The 23,480-nt window shown below is 35.9% G+C and overlaps 1 protein-coding gene across 2 annotated transcripts in view; it reads right to left on the bottom strand.

The window, feature by feature from the left end:
- The window catches only part of LOC106665084 (MDS1 and EVI1 complex locus protein EVI1-A), a 68,479-nt gene that overhangs the window by 20,788 nt on the left and 24,211 nt on the right, over positions 1 to 23,480 (bottom strand). For both annotated transcript variants that reach the window (XM_014391277.2, XM_024229285.1), the window contains exons 3-4: positions 17,766 to 17,891; positions 17,080 to 17,179 (exon numbers count right to left, since the gene is read on the bottom strand). In XM_014391277.2, the coding sequence (XP_014246763.1) occupies positions 17,080 to 17,179; positions 17,766 to 17,891 (226 nt within the window). The remainder of the gene's footprint in view (positions 1 to 17,079; positions 17,180 to 17,765; positions 17,892 to 23,480) is intronic.

Here is a 23,480-nt window from a genome sequence, read left to right as displayed (position 1 = left end):
CCGAGATGATCGGATATTAAAGGCTAAAAAAGGAGCTTTCCTACATTTCTCCCAAATATACCGAAACACTCCATTTTTATTTAAAGCCGGGAGTTTGAAAAATGACGTTCCACTCTGACAAATAACGGCGCGTGTTGAAAAGGCGATCGTCGGATGAGCGCAAGTTGACGTCAGCGAGTGTCAGTAGACAAAACAAAATACAACACAAGTCATGTCCTTCATCTCGACGAAACATTTTCGGTTTCGTTAATATGCAAATGGTGGTGATATTCTCCGTTCCCATACGTTGCCGTTAAATGTCCGAGTCAGGGTCCTGAGACGGTTGTAACACCTGTGGCACGGGCGAGCGGCCACAAGCGAAGTCAGGTGCCATATGAAACCGCCAACAGGTGATTTGGCCGTCCATTTGGACCAATCCTACCGTGGTACCTGTTGATACTAGAATCGTTAATATATTAAAAACTGCATCTAGCTTCTGGGAGGATAATTTCCTATCGAAAGTTTTGTCCTTAGAACCATTTGCAGAGCCTCGACGTCCAAAATGTGGAGAATAAATGTGTAAATTCAACGAAGATCAAAACATGAACTTCACACTCAGAAAAAAACGGAGAACAAAGTAGAGAAAGAGACCACCTGTTTACATTAACCGGATTTCACTACCCCTCTGTCGAACACGTACGTTACTTGCGATTCCACCTGAACAAACGACTTAATTGGAATCCGCATACAAGACTAAAACGAAACGAATTAAACAGACGCTACAATGTATACTTGTGGGCACATATCCTACGTGGATTTATGGTATAGAACTCTGGGGGTCAACCAAGCTTTCCAACTCCCGACGCATCCAATATTCTAAACAAACGTCCAAGAAAAATTGTTAACCCTCCGAATTATGTATCAAACCTCACCCTTTACCGAGACCTTAATATTCACTTTTTTCCAGAAGTAGCGAAACCCAATTACAAAACATTCCATCAATCCCTATTCATCCATCTCAATGCCTTGGTCCGTCTGCTCAGTTCCACTAACGTCCCAGATAATTATTCAGAAATCGTGAGATGCGGTCTGCTGTGATGTAGGTTTCAGAAAAACATTTTCTTTATCGTTCCAACGTTTCGATCTTTATTGAGATCATCTTCTCATGTGAAATTTTGCCATTCTTGCGTGTCGTGTTGAGAGTGCCCACACGACACGCAAGAATGGCACAATTACTCAGAAGACAAACAGTTTGAGCTCTGAAGATGATCTCAATAAAGATCGAAACGTTGGCACGATAAAGAAAATATTTTTCTGAAACCTACATCACACCTGACCGCATCTCACGATTTCTGAATAATTATCGACTAACGGTCACTACTCACCACACATGTCCCAGATAATCCTCCCCGTGGACTTAGACGTCGATAGCCACGTGATGCCCTGAGTAGTGATGAAGCAAATGGGAAAAGTGGCCATTATTGGATGAGTTCTCCTCATATGTTTTTCATGTCAGTTTTGTTATTACAGCATTTCTACCGTTGTAATTGATTTACAGATATAACTAACAATAGAAAAAAAATTAAAAACAAATTCATATATTATGTAACTCTTGGATGTCTTTTTCTTGTCAAATGATGGGGATTTACTTGTACTATACTTTGGATTAAAAGTTTGGTAGTACTTTAGAAGGTGATATATGTATTGTAATGAAATGCGTTTTGTTTGGCAAGTTTTGAAGTTACTCTCTCTTTTAAAACACCATTTTTTACTATTCAATAAATATTCAAAAATTTCCAAAACTCTGCTCTGCCTTTCAAAAATTCTTAATTCAACATAAGTGAGCACCTCAATGAGTGACCTCAATGACTCAAAGTTGCGTTAGTATGGTTTGGCAGATGCTTTTTTAAAATTGTTGAAATTGGTCATACAGCTTGGTTTACAACTTTATGAAAAGTATTTAATTGGGGGGGGGGAGTAAAAGTAAATTTACAAATATGACAAAATTACTGTTGTAATAAATCATTATTATTATGTTCTTTAGAAAATATCACCAATGACGATCAAAACATACCAGCCAGTTCGAAACAATAGGGATGAACAGCACCATTAAAAGCATGGCACCCCAAACTACATATTCTTCGATCTGTGGGCGTTTCAAAAAGGACAAAAAATGAACATACTTGAAAACCAGTACCAATATTATACTTTTGACTCTATAAAACTCTAAAAACAGACAAAATAACAATTCACATACATCATTTACTAAACACTATACAACTTAAAAAGAAAAAGGGCCGACAATTACAAAGACCGTAAGGAACAATAAAAAAAACCTAGATTTAACTCACTAAAGGCACACACACACACNTTGTTCACTTTCTCATTCACATGCCGACATTACGCCATCTTCAGTAAGGAACTGTTCTTGATTCGGTATAACTATAAAATCTAACAAAAATTTTTGGATTGATTTCTCTGTTCGATCTGCGGTTCATCACCATCTTGGCCTGCCTATTTCGAAGGTTCCGTCAATCTGGTGCGTTTCATCTTCTCGCTATCATCAATCAAACTTTAGCCAAAAGCGGCGAGGCTCGACAGACCAAATTAAGCGAAAATGACCAAACGAGATTCAGAAAATAATTATTTGTGAGATAAATATGTAATTTAGTCTTCTGACATCCTATTCTCCTTAACATCGCTGATTTGATATATCAGACGCGTTTTGAATTGCTGAGTGATAGCTCTGTCAATAACTTAAGATTGTTTATCTAATTTACGTCAACCGACAAAAAATTAGAGACACAATATAAGCAGAACGTATTTACACTGCTGCGTGGGCTGTGAGCTTCTTAGTACTAAGTCACCATTGAATTGCATTTTTAGATTTTTGTATATTTCTAGGTTTAGAAGTGTGTTCATATGTTACCTTTTTTGTACTAATAGCAGTTTTAATATGGTTTTTTGTCTCTCTCCCTCTCTCTCTCTTTTTTTTCTCTCTCTCTTCCTTTCTCTATCTCTGTTTCTCTTTCTCTCTATTCCTCTTTTTCTATGTTCCTTATGTTTTCTTTTTTTATTTTAAGCATGTCTGTATTCTAGTGTTTTTCTGTGCGGAGAGTTGTTAAGTTTGATTTTATATCGTCTTTCAAAAATTATGAAAGAATTGTTCTTCCTATATGTACTTAATTTTCTCGTCAGTCTGTACGGTGTATTCACAGTTTATGTTATACATACCATTTTTTCTAGCGGGTTAATCTTATTGATATTCTCCAACTGTGGGATTTTTTATGTCTCTACGTCCCTTTCCCTGTGAATGGGAACATTTGAACTATTAAATTTGACATGTTGTTTCGTTGTTGTTAAACGTAGGTCTTTTGTTTATTAGTTTGTTAATTGTGTGTATGTTCTGAGAAGTGTTTGTGACAGTATGCTATGGTTTATGTTATTTATAAATATGACAAAATTTTGTTGTAATAAATCATTATTATTATGTTCTTTAGAAAATATCACCAATGACGATCAAAACATACCAGCCAGTTCGAAACAATAGGGATGAACAGCACCATTAAAAGCATGGCACCCCAAACTACATATTCTTCGATCTGTGGGCGTTTCAAAAAGGACAAAAAATGAACATACTTGAAAACCAGTACCAATATTATACTTTTGACTCTATAAAACTCTAAAAACAGACAAAATAACAATTCACATACATCATTTACTAAACACTATACAACTTAAAAAGAAAAAGGGCCGACAATTACAAAGACCGTAAGGAACAATAAAAAAAACCTAGATTTAACTCACTAAAGGCACACACACACACGCACACGCACGCACGCACGCACACACACACACACACACACACACACACACACACACACACACACACACACACACACACACACACACACACACACACACACCCACCTCACCACTAACGGCCTTTTAGCAAAGACTTGCTCCACAAAAATCGCACAGACCTAACACTAAAGATGGCGAAAAACGCGTCTGACAGATCAACAGAGAGGGTAGGTGCGCCGGAATCCATAACAATTATAAATGAAAATCGACCAAAAGTGAATTTAACCAGTGGAAATGACGATCTGAGATAAATCTGAACTTATTTCTTGAAAACTATGTTTTCTTCTGCCAAGATCGAAATAGTAAAACTATCAATTTTATCTATGTTATGCTAGAATAGAACTCCCAAAAAATAGTGTTCAATTATTTTAAAATTTTTTGATTCTGTCAACTAGAAGAACTGGACCACCGTCACTCGCGTCCCACCGCTCATGACCTTGTAAAACAGACTCCTCTTCACAAAAATCACGCTGATCGAAGCATTTAGGATAGACAGATCAGAAAAGATACGACATCCCCAAACTATATTATTCACTCTCTAGACCGCAAGAAGAAATCAATATTCAATGACGAGCAACTCGACCTTCCATATTCAAAGCACCTGAGCATCCATTTAATGAGGAATAAGTCCGAATCACTGTGGATTTTGTAGAGACAGGTTACCAATCAAAACGTCCACCCCCTATGATTTCCGTTATGATTTTCCATAATTCAACCCCCCACGAGACCGTTTGACTTCCGGCCGGCGGGTCAAGCGATCGGCCGCAGGTGTGAGGCGGAGAGGGCGCAGATGTCGCGGTGAACGCGTCACGGAGGGCGGCTCCTGTAGATGGAGGGTGAAATTACCTAATTGACGCACTGATACCCGCCCTTCGATATTGTTTGTTTACGCTTCGAAGGAAAATCTAATTTCATTAAGAAAGTTCACGACCCTAAGCATCAAAACGTTTGCCTCAGTACAGAAGGCGTTTACTTCAAGTTTCAAGTTCAAGTCAAGTAATCAGTTGTACACGAGGGTTAGGCAGAGCAGACCACATGTGGTTACATTCGAATCTTACAATATCACCGGATCTAAAGGTTATTTTAGGGACCATTTTGCGCAAGTTCTTTTAAAAGGACGTTGTGTATCTTCTTGTACTACCAGCACCATTTCTTATACAGATGGCATATATATTATATATATTATGCAGGGTGGGCGACCAAGACCCTAAAAGGTCCAGGACTTGGTCGTCTCACGTGTCTTGCATAAACCTCTTGGACTTGTTCACAAACCCCAAGATTTTGGACCATTTTATCTCGGGGAGTGATTTGGTGATGACCTCTCCTTCAAAGATTTCAAATCTAGACCTAGCATACCTATCACACTCTGCGAGGTAGTGCTTTGCCGTATCTTCTTTTATTTCGCAGAAGCGGCAAAAGGGATCTGGTAGGATACCATTACGAAGAGGTGTCTTCTCAGAGGGCAGATACAGATGGCATACTACATAGTGTGGTTTTGTACGGAGTGAATGATATAGACATATTTAAAGAGCTGTTGATAGAAAAGCCACAATCGGATCCTCAGTTATACAGCAAAGTAACGTAATTTATCATTTTATATATTATGAAAAACTGAAAAAATGGTAATTAGAGCTTAAGAAAAAAGGTTCGCACGGTCAAGCCAATGCGTAAAGGGGTGAGGCGTGATTCCATATAATCCCCCTCTCGGCCGTTTGTAACGACAGTAAAAAACACGAATCAATCGTAGCGGGTGTGCAGTCTCACCACCTGACAACCGACTCATTAGAGAAAGTCACAATTTTATGAGTGAAATCAGTGACAGGCACGCGGCCGGAAGGGCTTCCGGTCACCTGCCCTCTCCTCCCTGACCCCACACATCAACATCGGGCAAACAATATCTATAGATACATGATTGATCGAACCGACCCGCGAGAGAGGGAGCGTCGGCGATTGATGAGTCGACCATTTATCACGCGCCTTGTAAAATGGATCAGCGCGTGAGTTTTATTGTCAACCCTTTTCAAAACCTGGAGTGTAACCAGGGAAGCACAATTTTTTTTAAATCTATCTGCATTCCTTGAGCAATATAGGTCCAAGATAATCACCTTGGAGTCCAGACGATGCTCATTTCAAATCTATGTGTTAGGTGTAATTACATATTTCGGTTATGTATAATTATTCAGAAAGCGTGAGATGCGATCTGGTGTGATGTATGTTTCAGAAAAACATTTTCTTTGTCGTGCCAACGTTTCGATCTTTATTGAGATCATCTTCAGGGCTCAAAGTGTTTGTCTTCTGTGTAATTGTGCCATTCTTGCGTGTCGTGTTGAGAGTTATGTATAATACGTTGCCTAACTTCTGTCAACTTGGGAACGTTTTTCTCAATTTTTTTTTTAATATCAACTAGGATAATTTAGCAATACACTTGGCATATGGGTGTGAATTACCATAACATGAAGTAGCTCGGAGTTTTAATTTCCAAACGCCTTCTTTCTCAAATGTCCAATGCTTGAGATAGAATTTTATCATTTTTCTGTTGTACTTCCACTGAATTTACCCCTCTTCCGTCAATGTTATTTTTAAGAATGTAACAAAATTCGAAAAATAAAAATTTTAACAAAACAAAAGCCGTTTCGTTTATTTTCTAAAGCATTTTAGTTTTACTTGTACGGAATTGCACGATATCCGTGGACACATATTTAACACGTAGGGTATTATAATTTTTTCAAACTTTGTTTTTACGAAATATAAATAGTCTTGCGGGCTATTTTCATGAACTATTCCACAACCTCAAAGCATCCTATCGGAAATAAATAATTATCTTAAAATTTGACAAAAACAGACACATTATTGTATAAGGTTTTGTTTATTCCACATGTACGAAATTTAAATTGAACTCTGTGATCACATATAAACAGCAGAATCTTGAGCCAAAAGAAAACAAAAATGGCAGGGACAACTGCACCGGAATGGCAAGACGAAAAATATAATACAGATACAAAGCATCTAGAAATACGTACAGCAACGTACAAAGAACCTGCAACAAGACGGACAAGCTTGAAACTACTACACGACATAAAACTATGCTGAAAAGTGAACCTACTTAAAAACTCAGAACTAAAGAAAACATAACACAATCATCACTGAAAAACTCATAAATACACAACGACTATTCAAATACATGATTTACTAAACATTATACCAATTCCAAATAAAAATGAGCGAAACTATAAAAACGAAATTTAATCCACCAAAGGCACCCACAAACAGAGGGAACATCCACACATTAACACCCCCGATATGGCCTTAGAAAAGAGACATGGCTTCAGAACACAGAAGCAGATTAAACACTAAAAACATGAATCTGACGGACCAACACATCGAGGATGGGCACTCCAGGATCGGTAACGACCAAATTCTGTGGAGGAGAAAGCTAAGCTGTGAATATTTTAAATTTACAAAAAAAAGTCTTTGCGCTTAATATTGCAATACCAGCTACAGAGAACATTGTAAGCCAGTGTTTTGAATATTTAACGAAATGACCATATTTGATTTGTTTGTTTACACTAACATCAAATATTTAAGAAAAAAATTTAAAAGTTACAAAAGGGTCTGTGGTGTGACCTCAGTGAATACTAATAGCCAACTAAAGGAAGTCGTTCCCTATAGACAATAAGTAAAAACATTTAATTGTAACCGTTTTCTTCACCATAAGAACTTTCAATATTCAATTTTCAACCAAAACCTTACATAAAAAGATTAATTAAGTGAAAGAAGTAATTTGGTCAATAGACCACTAAATATAATGAATTTTCAATATGTTGCCACTCGCAGTAAGAGAAATGTCCATAAGTTCATAAATGTCATAATAGAAAAAATATACAAATGTCTTTTATAGTGTCAAAGGATATCTAAGCCTTACATTTTGGCAAACCTAACATTGTAACCTTAACGGAGATGATATACTATGTACATATGTATATCTCATGGTGAATAAAATATAATTCTAATTCTAATTACTAATGAAAACAAAACGAAAGTATATTTGCCCTGTAGGGGTGACAGTTGGAGAGACAGATGAGATCAAGATATATTTGAACTGATGTTGTTTTATTTAATGTTGTTATTTTTATTCACGAAATTTGATATAAACAGGAGATAAAAGGAAAATTTGAGGTAAAAACTTCACGGATGGGATTCGAACCCACCGTCTTTGAAGGAGGTTAGAGCGCCAGAGTACAACTACTCGCCCGTGACATTGACCTTTTTATCTCAAATTTCGTGTACAAAATTAATATTGAAAAAAAATGAAAATAAATTAAACCAATAAAAATACTAGCTATTAATCATTTCCTTAAATTGCGTCTTGTATTTATTATAATTATCAATTTTATCTATGTGAATATTTTGGGGAAAACTTCAGAAAAATAGTGTTTAAAATTTTTAAAAATTTTGATTCTACAAATTGGAAGAACTGGAATCTTAGTCGCGTTAGGAAGCATGCTAAATTGTGAGAAATTGATAAAAATTTAAATTAAATGGTGATAAAATTAAGGACGAAATTGATATTTGAGTTCGGCTGTTTTCTTTGATTTGGGATTTTTGGGGTTATCATAGAAATTTCATTTTATTTCACGTATTGGACGGACGCACCCCCCCCCTTTGTTCTTTATCACCCGTTAAAAAAATCACAATGGCTCGCTCCAACACATAAAATATTGGTAATCTCAGCGTGTGCAGACCGCAGGACGGTAGCGTCGTGTTTAACATATGATTCTATTAAAAAAGACATTATCCCCGGTGACGATTTCCAGCGGGACAAAGGGTTATTATACAAAGGGTTGCCCTCCTGTTATGATATACTTTATTAGATCCGTAGCTAATCTGTCATGTGTTACATCTGCCCTCGTATGGGAACAGTCAACACGCCCTCCATTGTGCTGCGAACCCTCAATAACTTATTATCGCGCATTACCGAATCGGTTTCCGAGGCGGAGATTTTCTTAAAAATCGATAACTGAGTTGTAAAAAAATAAAAAGAAAGAGGAGTGAAAGAAACGTTCGGAAAAAGGCGACGGAGGTCGTTTGTCGCTGAACAAGCAATAAATAAATCTAATCTGTGCTTGTCCAGGCCGAGAATTGAATTTATCCCTATGTCTTACCCTACTGTCACGGACAGCTATAAACAATTGTCGGAAATGAAAGCCAAACGTAAACAAGTAGACGCAATATCTTCTCCTTCTATGATCTGCGGGATCGGGAACGGACCAAATGCGCTTTGAACGGCGCAGCGAACAGGCAAACCCGCGGATCAGCCTCAAGGAAAAGTAACCAATTTAAAGAACTGTTATAGTGCGTTTATATAATTTAGCTGAACTTTTTCTTTAAGAAAATTAAACGTGTCATTTAATTTATTTTTAAATTGTGGTTAACGAAAAACATTTTCAAACTGAATGAGCTGGAGGCATTTATTTTCTCCGGTGTAGCGGGATTCTGCTTAAATATTCATTTTATCCAAAATCAGCGTATTACAACCTATGAAAAGTTAGGGATGGTTAGGGATAGATCCATCCTAATTTTGTGGAACTCCATAATAAGTTGATTGAAAAGAAATAAATTGTCTTTGTTCACAATAGGCGTTTATTTCGTCAGACGCGTTTTGGTCTAATATAGACCATTTTGTGTGACTTTTTAATTGTTTGTTACATAGTTGTAAGTTTAAAATTGGATATCTAGGCGAGTCTGTCAAGGCTACTCGCCACGTACATAGATGTCCAGACAACTGTTAAACTTACAACTATGTAACAAACCGTTAAACCACTTTATTTTTAAAAAGCCACTGAAGATGATCTATTTTAGACCGAAACGCGTCTGACGAAATAAACGGCTGTAGTGAAAAAGACAATTTATTTCTTACCGAACAACTCAGTCTATGTTAACAATATTCTGATTTTTGTCAATATAAGTAAGAAAATCAAGGTTAAAATCAACAAAAGCATCTCCAACTTTATTTTATTTCTTCGGTTTTTAGATTTTTAATTTATTAATTGAAAAAGAGTTTTCATAGAGTCTAAATTTTGGATAATTTTTCCTATCCAATCGTTATAATCATTTTTGCGATTTTCGCAAAAATGGGGGCATTTTGGAAAGGAATAATTAGAAAAAAACTTTCCAATTTTGTTTTTCTCAAAAATTTGTATCCAGAAGTTTTTGTGGTGTGAAATAAAAATGTCCACTTTGATTCTTTCCATAAAAAACCTACCTATTTACATTACAAATTATGATTTCAATAAATATGATTACCATTCTATGGCTACATGTAAAATGTAATTTTATCGTTGTTAACACAGGCTAAAAGAAGAATTATTTAGCTTTACAATGATTGTAATAACATTGAATTTGGACTAAATGCTGATGAATTATTAATTTTCAAGTGGAACGCCGGACATTGGGTGAAAAAATTTATGCCGTCTAATCCAGCCCAAAAATATCAGTTTATTTATTCTTATAAGAACGTAAGAGTTTTAAGGGATGCTTAAATCGAATCGATCTCCCACAAAAAAGAAAAAACCACTGTTGGTCGAATTTAGTGGCACCGTCCCTTGGCTTTTTTAGCTTTTTATATAACATAATATACTTTTTGTATAACATAATGTAATCTTATTTCATGCCTCTTGCATGTTATTTTCCCGCCTTACTAAAATAACAGATCGATTGTTATATAATAAATGCCAATTGAAAAATTGCAAAATGGAGGAAAAATTCAAAAGGTGGGGTTGAGATGGGAAGTTAGTGTCCGAGTGGATCGAGGTCACGATAGCTCAAGTAGTAGAGCAGCGGCGTATCAAGCCGAAAATCGTGGGTTCGAATCCCGCCCGTGACACTGACTTTTTATCTCAACTAAAAACCTTAATAAATTGAAAGTTAGATAATAACTTTGAAATCCGTACACAACAAAGACAGAAAACCAAATTTAAAAAGGTTGCTTAAATTTGTAAAAAATGATTTCATCTAGCACCAAAAAATCATTAAACTTGGTCCTTGGCGGATTACTAACATCACCTACTGGGCTTTCGTTACAATTGTGTGAAACACCGTAATAAAGTGCAAATATAATTAATTTTTCTTAATATATTTGACTAAAACAGCATCTCCACGAAGCAACCTAATAACATTTAAAAGGTAATGTATATAAACAATGAGGTTTATGGGCAGACAAACGGCCGAAAGCATTTTCCCCCTTCTGCGCATTTTCCTTCTTTTCAGGCCTTTCACGCGTATTTTAAAACGTAATAAAAATAGAAAAAATTATATTGACTTTAGAAAGATGCAATCATAATATTGGGTAATACATTTATTAATTTATTAAGTAATTGAATACTCGGTTATTACATTAATACTAAACCCACATATAGTACGTAGTGGCACATGTTTTTCATAATAAAAACTGTTTATCATAACATCAAGTATCGGCAATGTTAAAGTTTCCACATGCTTTAAAAATTGTCGAGAAAGCCATTCACACATAATTACAATCTTGTCGGAATCTAACTACTTGACTGGAAAGCACACAACTTTGCAACTCTATTAATAGAGAACTGCAGTCGTTCCTGATAATAATTGAACATAAAAAAATTACTGCAATGAGTTTGGAAGACTTTTAAACTCAACTTTTTTTCATCGTTATCTCGGTTATTATAAAAAAAATCATAGTGTTTCCCAAATTGTTTTTCTAGTAAAAAAAAAGAAGGATATTTTCAAGATAGAATGTCAGAGTAAAAGCTTAGGGGTGATCTAGCTGCAAAGCGGAAAATAAATAATAGTCATTCTTCACCAGATTCCCTAATGGATGTTGGGCAATAATAATAATAAAATCATACCGTGCAGGTCGTTCTCTCTCCTCAGACTACCACTATTACGCTATCTTTCTCCAAATCGGAAAGCAGCAGCCTTCCATTACAACAGTTGGGACATTGTTTGCAAATTTATGTTTGTTCTTGACGGAGGAAATTAATTAGAATTTCTCCTTTTGTCGGATTATCGACCCGGGATCGTTTTCGAAACATTATCTAGTTTGCTAATTTTAGCATTAATTAGTACTTCTCGTCATATTTGCAATTAAGCATTGTTCGACGTGGACGGCCTCGAAAGTCAAAAAGACATTTGACACATCTCTTCTGAGTGGAATAAAATTTCTAGATTCGATTTCAATCCCCAAAGGGGCAAGTTATTTCTCACAGGCTTATGAATTATTTTGAAGTATGTCGCAATTTTTGGATAAATCCCATTTCTGTTGTTTTCTTTTAGGCGTATTACACACAATTTTTTGCCTCATTCTATTTTACGATGAATGATTATTTGGAGATCCTGAGATGCGGTCTGGTGTGACGTAGGTTTTTAGAAAAACAATTTCTTTATCGTGTCAACGTTTCGATCTTTATTGAGATCATCTTCAGGGCCTGAGATATATAAACATTGTTTAAATTAATTTAATTTTAGATTCAATCAAAGTATTTGTACTCACTCAGAGTGTTTGTTTTCTGTGTAGATGTTTATAAATCCCAGGCCCTGAAGATGATCTCAATAAAGATCGAAACGTTGACACGATAAAGAAATTGTTTTTGTAAAAACCTACGTCACGCCAGACCGCATCTCACGATCTCCAAATAATCATTGACTAACGGTCATTAAAAACCACATATTTATGACGAATATCAATTTTTTAACGTACACGGAAGAGCAGAAACGCATCATGATTTTTTTATTGCAGCGTGACAGCGAATTATTTTTTTTTTAAATTCAGATTTCATAAACATATGCTGCTTTGCATTGGTTTCCATCCCATATATGTGCTTAGGGATTGCATACGTTTTTTATCTTTTAAGTATATTATCGATCAAAAATTTAAATACTCTTATCTATGTATATGAAGAATAATAGCGTAATCAAAGCCCATTCACCATGCACGCTTTGGTGTTGCGGAGTCAAACGTATTTTCCGCTAGGCTAATTCCCCTGAATGCATCTGCGGTGGGCGTGATGAAGACATCATCGGGGAGACGTCACAATGCGCATTGTGATCGGGTCTAAATGGTTTTTTTACCCCAACCCCAGCCCCCCGCCGGAGGCCAGCTTGTTTTGCACCCTGTTTATTGTTATTTACCCCTTTTGTAAATGATTCCTTCCTTGCGCGCCGGACATTTATCAAGTTATAAACGTCACCCCCTCGGCTGTCACAGATTTGACTATATCAACTCTTCCACCCCTCTGGGCGATCGTCCATTAAGCCGGCGGGGGCGGGGTTTAATTAAAACTTAAAACTTGGTTTTATGACCTGCACCTATTGAGACAAATCACTGTTTCACCTTAGTTATCTCAGCGTATTTACAAAAGAATACTCGCGAATTTCAAAAATATATTTTAAAACTTGTCGCTAAAAGGTAAATATACATCTATTTTCGAAAGGTTATTTAGTACAAACGTCGAAAAATAATAAATAAACAGATCAACTTTGACACTCAAAACATTTAAAATTGTTAGAAGCACATGTGGACAATGTCTCATAATAATTCATTGATCATTATTCACTAACTATTTTAATAACTCTTTATAAAGACTATAAAAACAATGATTCAACAGATGCAAATTGTTTAATGGCCAGCTTTAAAAGTTTGAATTTAGTGTGTTTAGGGCCTTAGCTGTATTTTCTCGATGTATTTTTTATTTAAAAAATAATAATATTAAAGTTGCTTTAATAGTTGAAATATTTAGACTTACTCATGAAGAATAAAAACATGGTCTAACTCACGCAACAAAACCAAATGTTTAATTTGTTGCAAACTTTGTGTGTTTGAATTTAGTGTGTTTTAGAGGCTTACTTGCATTTTGGAAGAAGTCTTTTAAAGTAAAAATAGACAACAAGTCACCTTAATAATTAATATACGAGGATTTGCTCGTGAAAAATAATAGTCGATGGTTTAACTCAAGTAAATGAAGTAAGTATTTATTTTTTGTGAACTTTGAATATTTGATAATTATAATATGTTAATTGTTCACGCGTGATGAGTGAAGGCTGATAGTCTAGCTCAGGGGTCAGCAACCTTTTTCGGACGGCGGGCCATTTTCAAAATAAAATTTTTTATGCGGGCCGCACATCCAAAGGTAACTTAAATAATGCTTTTATATCATATACGAGTATAAATATTATTATGGGAAGTGGGGATTAAACTTGCGCAGTAAAATAGGTTTCCCACTTTGCTTCTGTTAGCGCGCATTTTTGTCACTGGCCACATTTCGGCACGCTCACGCTCTAAGATTGTTGATTTTTCCTAAAATTATATTGGGCTTTGGCGGGCCGCGCAAAAAGTTGCAAAGGGCCGCAGGTTGCCGACCCGTGGCCTAGCTCAAGCAATAAACCAATTTTTTTCCGAACTTCGTATGATTCAATTTAGTCTGTTTTTAGAGACTTACACTGCCAATTAAAAAACCACCACCTCGTTTTCTATAAGAAGAAATGACAAAATTTGGAAATCATATTTTCTCAGCCTTTTAAGTCACCGACTTGCTCTAGGTCTCAAATTTTAGAAAATTTTACGCTGAACAAGATATGTCTTTTTGAAATGTTTTCCTAGTTTCAGTCATTCATCAGTAAATTCAAAAATTTTTGCACTTTTTTGGAAACTGAGCTGTGGCACCAGCAAATCGTCCTGAAACGGAGCCCTATATCAATCGGTAGGAAATTTTAATCAACTTTCAATTAGTCACTTTCCACTTTGCCCGATTTTTCAACCGTTGAAGAATTAATTATTCGCAATTTTTAGGCAAAACGTGGTTTTTGAAAAAAAGCCGATCACTCTCTCTCCCGATTTTCAAGATTAAATAAACTTTGAACCGCCGTGTTTTCGCAAATTTTACGCTCTACAGCTTTTGTTCCGAGGATTTTTTCAAAAAAGTGAACAGGGAAGCGACAATTCGTACTTTTTCTTACCTTAATCTTTGACATTTGACAGTGGAATGCTTCTGCTGTCGATTACCAGTTGTCTACCTCATTACGGAAATTTAACTTTTCCTTTACATTTCACAGATTTTGTGGCGGTTTGGCTTCCAATAGAGTATTGGAGCAATAACCATCTCTAACCACTGGAACAACAGGTTCATATATGGTAGAATTTTCGATTTCCTGAGGTCTGAGGCCACAGACAATTTGAATTTTTCGTAAAAAGTGCCAATATTAACATGTCCCAGGAATTTTGAATTTTTGATGAATATCTGAAGCTAACATTTAAAAAAGACAAGTAAAAGTCTCTAAAAAATTAAACTTAGCGTTAAGTCTGTAACTTAATAGGCTGAGAAAATAAGAATTTCAATTTTTTTTTTAATTTTTGTAATAGGCAGTGTAGTCTCTAAAACATACTAAAATTGAAGTTCGCAAAAACATCTTTTGATCGCGTATATTTTTGAAGACGAAATCCTTGAAATCCTTTCCAATTGAAAAAAAAAAAAATTAAAATAAAATAATAAAGATATGTAGACTTACTCGTGATGAATATGGCGGAGGATATAACTCAGTAACAGAACCAAGTTTTGTTTTATATTAATTTTTTTGCGAACTATGAATATTTAAATTTAGTATATTTTACATCCTTAGCTGAATTACTGCAGTAAGCTGCTTTTTGGCAGAACTATCCTTTCTCTAACTATCTATTTTCGCAGTTCTTGGTATCGGACGATTTTCGGCTTTTGGTTGGTTTAATTCTAACTTTCGTCTACAAATCCACTACTGAAGATGGCAGAAAGTCTAAGTCTGTCAGGACAAAATTCCGAGAATAGTCAAAATTATCGTCCTATATACTTGTTATAAAGATGTAATAAATGTATTAATTCACTTCAAAATACATATCGTTTGAAGTTAATTGGAATGTTGTTAAATAACATGAGTGCGCATGATTTAGAAATTATTATGATCAAAGACGCGAAATGTTTTCAGAAGCGTACAAGCAGCATTAACTTGAATTCCGTGCGACTAAGGATTTTAAGGGTTAGAGTGAGTAAAGGTGAGCTTAACGATCCACCGACGGCTCGGAATGGTCTAAATAAGAAGTTCAAGAAATTTAAATACAAAAGCTAGAAATTAAAAAAATAATCACGTTTAAAGATAAAGCAAGGGCGCGGATGTCGGTTATGGCGGGGACGTGCCGAGAGGGTGGCGAACATCTTTACGAGAACTTTACGAGGAGCCCTTCTAATTGTGGACATTCTGCATGACACCCGGGGACATTCATAATTAAAGCCCCGGCGTTCCAGGGCCCTGCTTTATAATTGTAATGGCTCCGATATTAATTCGAACCGGGCCCAGGGATTTTACGGCCCCCGGGGCCGGGGTGTTAATTAAGGGTAAAAATCGATCCGGCGGAGAAAGACTCGTAAATGGAGAGGCGGTAAAGTTTACGATTTTACAAATTCCAATAAATTTGAGATGGATACTATTTTACCGTTCGCCGTTGTTAAGAGCAGAACGTTCCTCTTTCGAGCAAGTACACAATTTCACTTAATAGCAATTGCTTCCTTATTAAGCTCAACTAAAGCTTTTCTTCGGATTTCGCGAGTGTAATGTACTGATTTTATGACACACGTGTTCGTCAAACGCTTTAAATACGTTATAAAGTCGAACTTTACCTGTTGCTCCTTCTATAAAGTACAAAAATTGAGATTGAAATAAATAGATACAAATAGAATACCTATCCAAAATTCATCAAAGGAAAACATAGATAGTAAGATTTCTTTTGGGGGCTGTGGAATGATGAAAGTTGTAGAGTAATTAGATCGTTTAATATTATTTTGGTTTTTCACTATCATCGGGCAAGTGTGATATCAATAACGAGAAATCACACAGCACTGAAGATGACGCGAATCAGAAAGAAATCTGTCGAGGCATTTCTGCGAAGGCAAACCAAAATGATCAGAAAAGAGTAAATTAAATAATTTAAGTAATCTGGACGGCAAATGTTCCAGAAATAATCTCACGTAATTTAAAAAAAAAGTTTTAAAAATGTCTTTAAAAAAAGATGTTAACAATATTTAAATGGTAAGTGCTTCGTACACCGTTTTTACCGCAAGAACAGGCGGACCAAAATCAAGTTTGTTGATATTTTTAAATTCATAATTAATTTATTTTTTAGAACACGGAAATGGAATTAAAAGTTAATTGTACGAAAATAGAACAATGTTATTCACTTACCAGTTCTCGGTTCCTCTTTTGTCTCTGGCCGCAGTGGCTCTTTGGGTCCGAGGATGATCTCTTCACCAGCTTTGATTTCTATGAGAATTTCGTAATAGACCTGGAAAAGACAAAAGAAATGAGTTATAAATTTTTCTCGCCCTCCAAACATCTACTCCCCAAACTTTACGACTTCACCAAATCGAGCAAATCAAATCAAAATAATAAACAAAATAGCAGGCAAGTCTAAAAATAATTAAGATAAAATAAAATAAAAGTACTTACAGAGGTAAAAAACACATAGTTACACACAATTGTGAATAAAATATGTACAACAAGAAAAATAAACAAAATCTTTACGAATTGCTAGAAAAGGGACAAATGAAAGGATCGCGTGGTTCGTTTTCTGAAAAAATGAGACCGGATGGAAAAAGGAACGCTGTAATTTGTCCAAATTTGTAGGTCAATCCTTTAAAATAAGCTAATTTTCGACACGTGATTCTTAAGTGTTTATAACCAAAAATATATAGAATTTTACGCGGTGGAATAAAAAGGCTGGGAGAATCGTCGGTCTTCTTCCATTTTTCTACGTCCCCTGCAGCAGGCCGGTGTCCATTTTGCCTTCCACAGAACACAGGTTTAGTAGTAAAACCGCATCTAATAATCTTGAACCTTGGCTGTGACAGATGAATGTCGAATTTACATACCTGACCAGCGACGAGCAAAGCCCTTGCGTTCGTCTCCTCGGGCTTATTTGTGCTTCGGATGTATTTGAGCCAATTTGAAAACTCGAGGGTGCCGTCGAGAAAACCCCTGTTCTCAGCTACTCTGACCTGAAACGTAAAGAATGACCAAATTCTTACACAAATAATAATGTTCAATTGAGAAAATACAAAAAAAAGTCTTGCAATAAAATGGTTTATGCTTTAAAAGTCTAGTGCGTTGATATAAAATTGAACATAAAATTGTGTATAATTAGTTAAATCCTGTTGAAGTGAAATCCTGCTGTATGTTTTGGAATGCTAATAAAAACTGTATATACTGAAATGCATGGATTAGTATGTTTTCAATGACCTGCTTAAAACTTTATTTTACACGTTAAGTCCCTCATTAAATGCTAATGTTGCAAGCAGTGTTTCAAGCGACATGAATAAAGACGAATAAGTAGATTATTAAAATTTCCCATTTTTTATGATCTGTTAAATTATTCTCACCATTTATTGTTGTATGACAAGTCAGCCATTCAATTAGAACCTTAACATTTAAGGCTACGTATAGCTGCCGTTTTGGTCTACTATTTTCCCCGATCAGACAAATAATTCACTGTAATAATAGTTTTATTGTGCCTTAACCAGCTGGAGGTACATCGATAAGCAAAAGTCAACTAAACTTTTGTATCAATGTATACATTTCTGTTCTAAAGGCCAGAATATGCATCAAAGATCGATGTTTAGGCTTCCCATCATGCTTGAATCCATTTGGTGAAATGTGAGAGTGAAACGTAAACTCAAGACAGCCTGTAGAGTGAAGAACTAAAAAACCTTGTAAATGCAGGACAAATGACTAATTCCTAGGCCAAGTTGAATTTTATTTTTATCTTGACAGGTTTACGATTCAAAACGCCTTTGGAGGCGGTCGATACTGGAATCACTGTTTCTTCACGAAGCCCGCCATTGATCCAAAGACCCGAAAGGGCGTCCTCGGCCCACTCCAGATTAATGATTTAGGTGTTGCTCCTGAATAATTGATCGTCCCGGGTTAAACAAGGGGGCGTGGATTGGGGTTGGTGTAAAGGAACAGGAAATGGAGACAGTGGTTAAGATAGATGCGTGGCGAGGGCCGACCCTTTGATTCATTATTGTCAGTATCCTTGAAAGGATATCGCCCTTTGATTCTCCGGGGTGGTGATCAATTACCGGCACTTAAGGCGCCCTACTCGATCTCCCGACGATCCCGGATTGATGTTGGAGCATTAGCTTCTAATGGACTCCGACTAATTACCCAAGGAGGACTTCAAAAAATAACCGTTGGCGTTCATGCGTCATTTCGCGACACGCGCCTTTTTCAAAAGTGGTCGGAAGTGATTTTCACCGGAAGGGGAAATCACTTCCGAACGAAAAGAAACACGGCAAGGAACCGTGCCTCCTCGAAGGCTGACCGGAAGGAGAATTCGACCGTGCCCACAGCTTCATTGATCGTCGGAACGTAATTGTCCTGTAATAAGCTTCCGGCCAATACCAAACCCCTAACCGATCCAGAGGGTTGTAAACGTATTTTTTTCAACGTTCTTGTCAGGATGAACAACTATAATTATTTGTAAAACCTTTGGCAGATTTCAACTTAAGATCTGCACGCTAATGAACCACATAATTGATATGATTTTAAACCATTTAAGATTATTTTTGACTGGCTCAATAGGTCTAACCAATTTCTTTACTATTATCTCTCTTCTGATCTTGGTTCAACAGTCTTCCTAGTTTGTACATCTCCAAACATTCTGGTATACCCATCTTCATGTTTGAGAAATTAATTGGGCTGTGCATAGATAGATAGATGATAGTCAGGGTGTGTATTATGCTGCGCCCTTTACGAGCTATTGTATCCCTCGTTCTGTGCTTAAAGCACACCGGTATGTCCTACTTCATCAAGAAATTTGATTGATAGGCTCGGTTACAGTGGTTGAATCTCTTCTACGGTTGCTTTGTATGCCTCAGAATACTTCCACCTGCAAGTGTAGCAACAGTTTGTTAGTAGGTGTGTCAGGTTCTTGCAACTAGGACAAGAAAAACCACAAGCATCCTACACCAAGGGACCACTGGCAAAACTGTGGAGGCTGATTAATAAAGGAACACAATAGATCTTTTTAGGTCGAGGTGCAGTAGGCCTTGTGGCCGCCTCTCTTATCCCTATCGCTAGTAGGTGTGTGGTGTCCCCTGCTTCTTTGCAGAATCTGCACGTGCCATGTAGGGTTAGAATCTTTAGATGTCTTGTTAAGAATGCTGTTAAGATTCGCAGTTTTTTCCTGTTTCCTTTAATACATTCTGTTATCTCTTTCCTTCTAAAGTTTGTTAGGGGGTTCTTGGATTGTTTATAATTGACCTGTAGCTTGAATATGAAATGTTTCAGTGTTAAGTAGGATGGATATCACTACAAATTAGTGATTATTAGAAGATCGTGAGATGCGGTCTGAATCTATGAATAATCAATCATTAACTAACGGTCACTAAACACACTACAAATTAGATTGAGTTAAAATAATTTGATTTGTACATAGCGGGATATGAGAATAGAAAGACCAGCTATAACTAAACGCCTGAACTACAGGCAGACCTCAAGGTGAAATCTAATATTCAGTTTCTATTAGGATTTCAGTGTAGAAAATATTTTCTTCTAAAAGCTACCAAATGGCGATTTGAATGGATCGTTGTTTGCAAATCAACATATATGTGTTCTTTAAATTGGATATCTAACACTCATATCTGAAGTTAGGTCGTTTTCGACCGACTTGGTCTGACTTCCTCGGTTATTTGGTCTATCAGACGAGATTAGTAATTCTACAATCTTTACTGGAAATTTGATCGGGGACAACCCAACTTCAACTATGTGTAGATAGATGATGTAGGTAATATGAATTGATAGTAGGTTTGATTAATAAAATTGAAGACATTAAACTGAATCAGTTATCAAATTTGTTGTGTAATATTTATATCTTCATAATTCATTACTCAATTCGGATTAATCGATGAACATCATCCTCCTAAACTCTTGGTAAGTGAAAGCAAAGACTATTTAGTAGGTTGTAAATAAAACAAACAAATATGCTACCCAGAAGAAATGTCAAATTGGCGCCGAAATTGCGTAATTGAGGTTAAAAAGGGGAAGTACTGGGCAAAGACCGCAAGCACGAGCGCGATAGGGTGTAACTCATTATCCGGCGGAAATGGCACACTCGACTGCAAGCCGCTCTAATACGGCGCTTCCCCTTGTTGTTTTACGCGTCATTTACAAATAGTCCGAGGAGTTATTAAATGGGACGCGTGCTTCTGCGGTCGTCCTTTGACGCGAAAAAAGAGGGATGCTGAAAGCTGCGTGAGCCGATCCGTGGCTAATGCAACCCCGGCTACAAGGGACGGCAATCTAACGGCCGCCTCCCTGGCATTCATCAAAAAGGGCTTCTTGTCATTAAGAGGCCTTGTTCCCCGAGGGAGAAAGAGTTGTCCAAAATGCCTACGCTGTAAAAAAAATATTGCTGCTAAGACAGCTTATCACCCGGGATGTTGACACGGCGCGGACGGTCTTATTGGTAAACACAGCGCGGCGATCGCCTCACTTAGTCAACCCTTTCTTGATGAGTAATTATTAAACCGATTTTTTGGTCAAGTAGCCAGATCATATTCTTTCAATTCAGTTCAATTTATTACCAATAACGCATGTATATGTTAACGCAGCACTTTCTCACAGCCAACTCCTTTAATTGCACCGAATACTGGATGTTGTATACGCCCAGGTAATGTTTATGTCACAGCATTCAGGTATTTCAACTTAGAAAAAAAGCATTGTATTATTTTGAAGAGAAAGAGATTCAACTTTTCAGAAACCTTATCTTCTTTTGCATCTTCATTTTTAACCCCCACCCCAATCGAATGCTCTCTAAAAAGATTTATGAACGAACACAGTAAATTAAACTGCGGATATTTCTTAAATAAATTTATTCAAGATGAGAATAATATATATGTAATAGTAAATAACAAACCAAATCTAAAAAATATGTCACCTATCTCATCTTATTGTTAGTCTAGATTCTAAGGTTAAGAAATAGATAAATGTACAGGAATCTTGTATACGCTGTGCTCGTTGTGCTCTCACTCTCACTCTCTCTCTCTCTCTCTCTCTCTCTCTCTCTCCCTCTCCACTTTTTCTCATTTCCTTTCTTTCTCCCGGTTACTCTTTCCCAGTTTCTCACTTCCCCATTCTCAATATCATACTCCACCTTCTCTTTTTTGTTTATTATAGCTCCTATTTTCTTCTTTTCTCTCTCCCTTACTCTCGCCCTCTTTTGCTCTCACTCTCACACACTCTCTCTCTCCTCTCTCTCTCTCTCCCTCTCCACTTTTTCTCATTTCCTTTCTTTCTCCCGGTTACTCTTTCCCAGTTTCTCACTTCCCCATTCTCAATATCATACTCCACCTTCTCTTTTTTGTTTATTATCGCTCCTATATTCTTCTTTTCTCTCTCCCTTACTCTCGCCCTCTTTTGCTCTCACTCTCACCCACTCTCTCTCTCCTCTCTCTCTCTCTCTCCCTCTCTCTCAATTCATAGAATTAAACGTACTACAACTCTTTCTTAATTACCAGCATAAAGACGTTTAATAATTTTCCAAATATTATTTCCTCTGCGAGCAATTTTCGCACTTTCAAAGTAAAATATCTAAAACATCTGATGGAAAATGATCAAAAACATCATAAAATCATGGAAACATAAATTAATTATGTTGTGTACATATTACATTATGTGTTTTTATGTTCTCTAAACAACCATAATATTAGAACAAAAATTAAAAACTAATTAGATAATTAATGTAATATCATGACTATCGAAAATTCTTGTTAAAGTTTTATTGTTCATGTTTTCTTTTTTTACTTAAATAAATACATTATCATCTTATAAATTTATTAACCAAAAAAGTTTTGTAACGTGAAATTTTTAATAAAATATATGTAATTTTTTTTCTTATATTGTATTTGTACAATAAATTGTAAAGAACAAAAGAGTGTGGATAAATTGTATGTGTAATGTATAATGTGCAACATAACCCATGTAAAGTGGATGAAAGGATTACGAGGCCTAACTTTACGTGGTTTAATCAAACAATCAATCAATCTCTCATTCTCACTCTCCACCCTCTCACTCTTTTTCTATCTCTTTATCTAGCTATCTGTCTATCTAAAACAATGTTTAAAGTTTCATCATTAGTTCTGACTCTTTATCAATATTAGGGCATTTTTTCTTTCGTTATTTGAACTATTCGTCAAAATCAGCGTTCAGTCAAGAGGATAGAAAAGATAAGAGTACTGCAAACAACCCAAAAATAAATAAATAAATAAATAAATAAAATCCCCTACTGTCTTTCTTTTTTTATCTAATTGTCTGTGACTATCTCTTGCGGCTTATGGGTACTATACATTTGCCATTTTTCAAATTAATCTTAATTATAGAATAATAAAAAAAGCCTTTTTAAGTATTCAAATACATATTTCCTATTCAATATTCGGTCCAATATATTTAAATAGGTTTATATTTATTTACGTATGTATATATTTATGTATTATATATTTATGTATTTTTTAATATGTACCTAGTAGTATGTATCATTTCACATTTTATAATTTGAGTCAATATTGTGTCATCAACTAGTTATGCAT

The sequence above is a fragment of the Cimex lectularius genome, unplaced genomic scaffold (assembly GCF_000648675.2).
Source record: "Cimex lectularius strain Harlan isolate CLEC.00 unplaced genomic scaffold, Clec_2.1 scaffold225, whole genome shotgun sequence".
Taxonomy (NCBI): domain Eukaryota; kingdom Metazoa; phylum Arthropoda; class Insecta; order Hemiptera; family Cimicidae; genus Cimex; species Cimex lectularius.
This window is presented reverse-complemented; position numbering and strand designations above follow the sequence as displayed.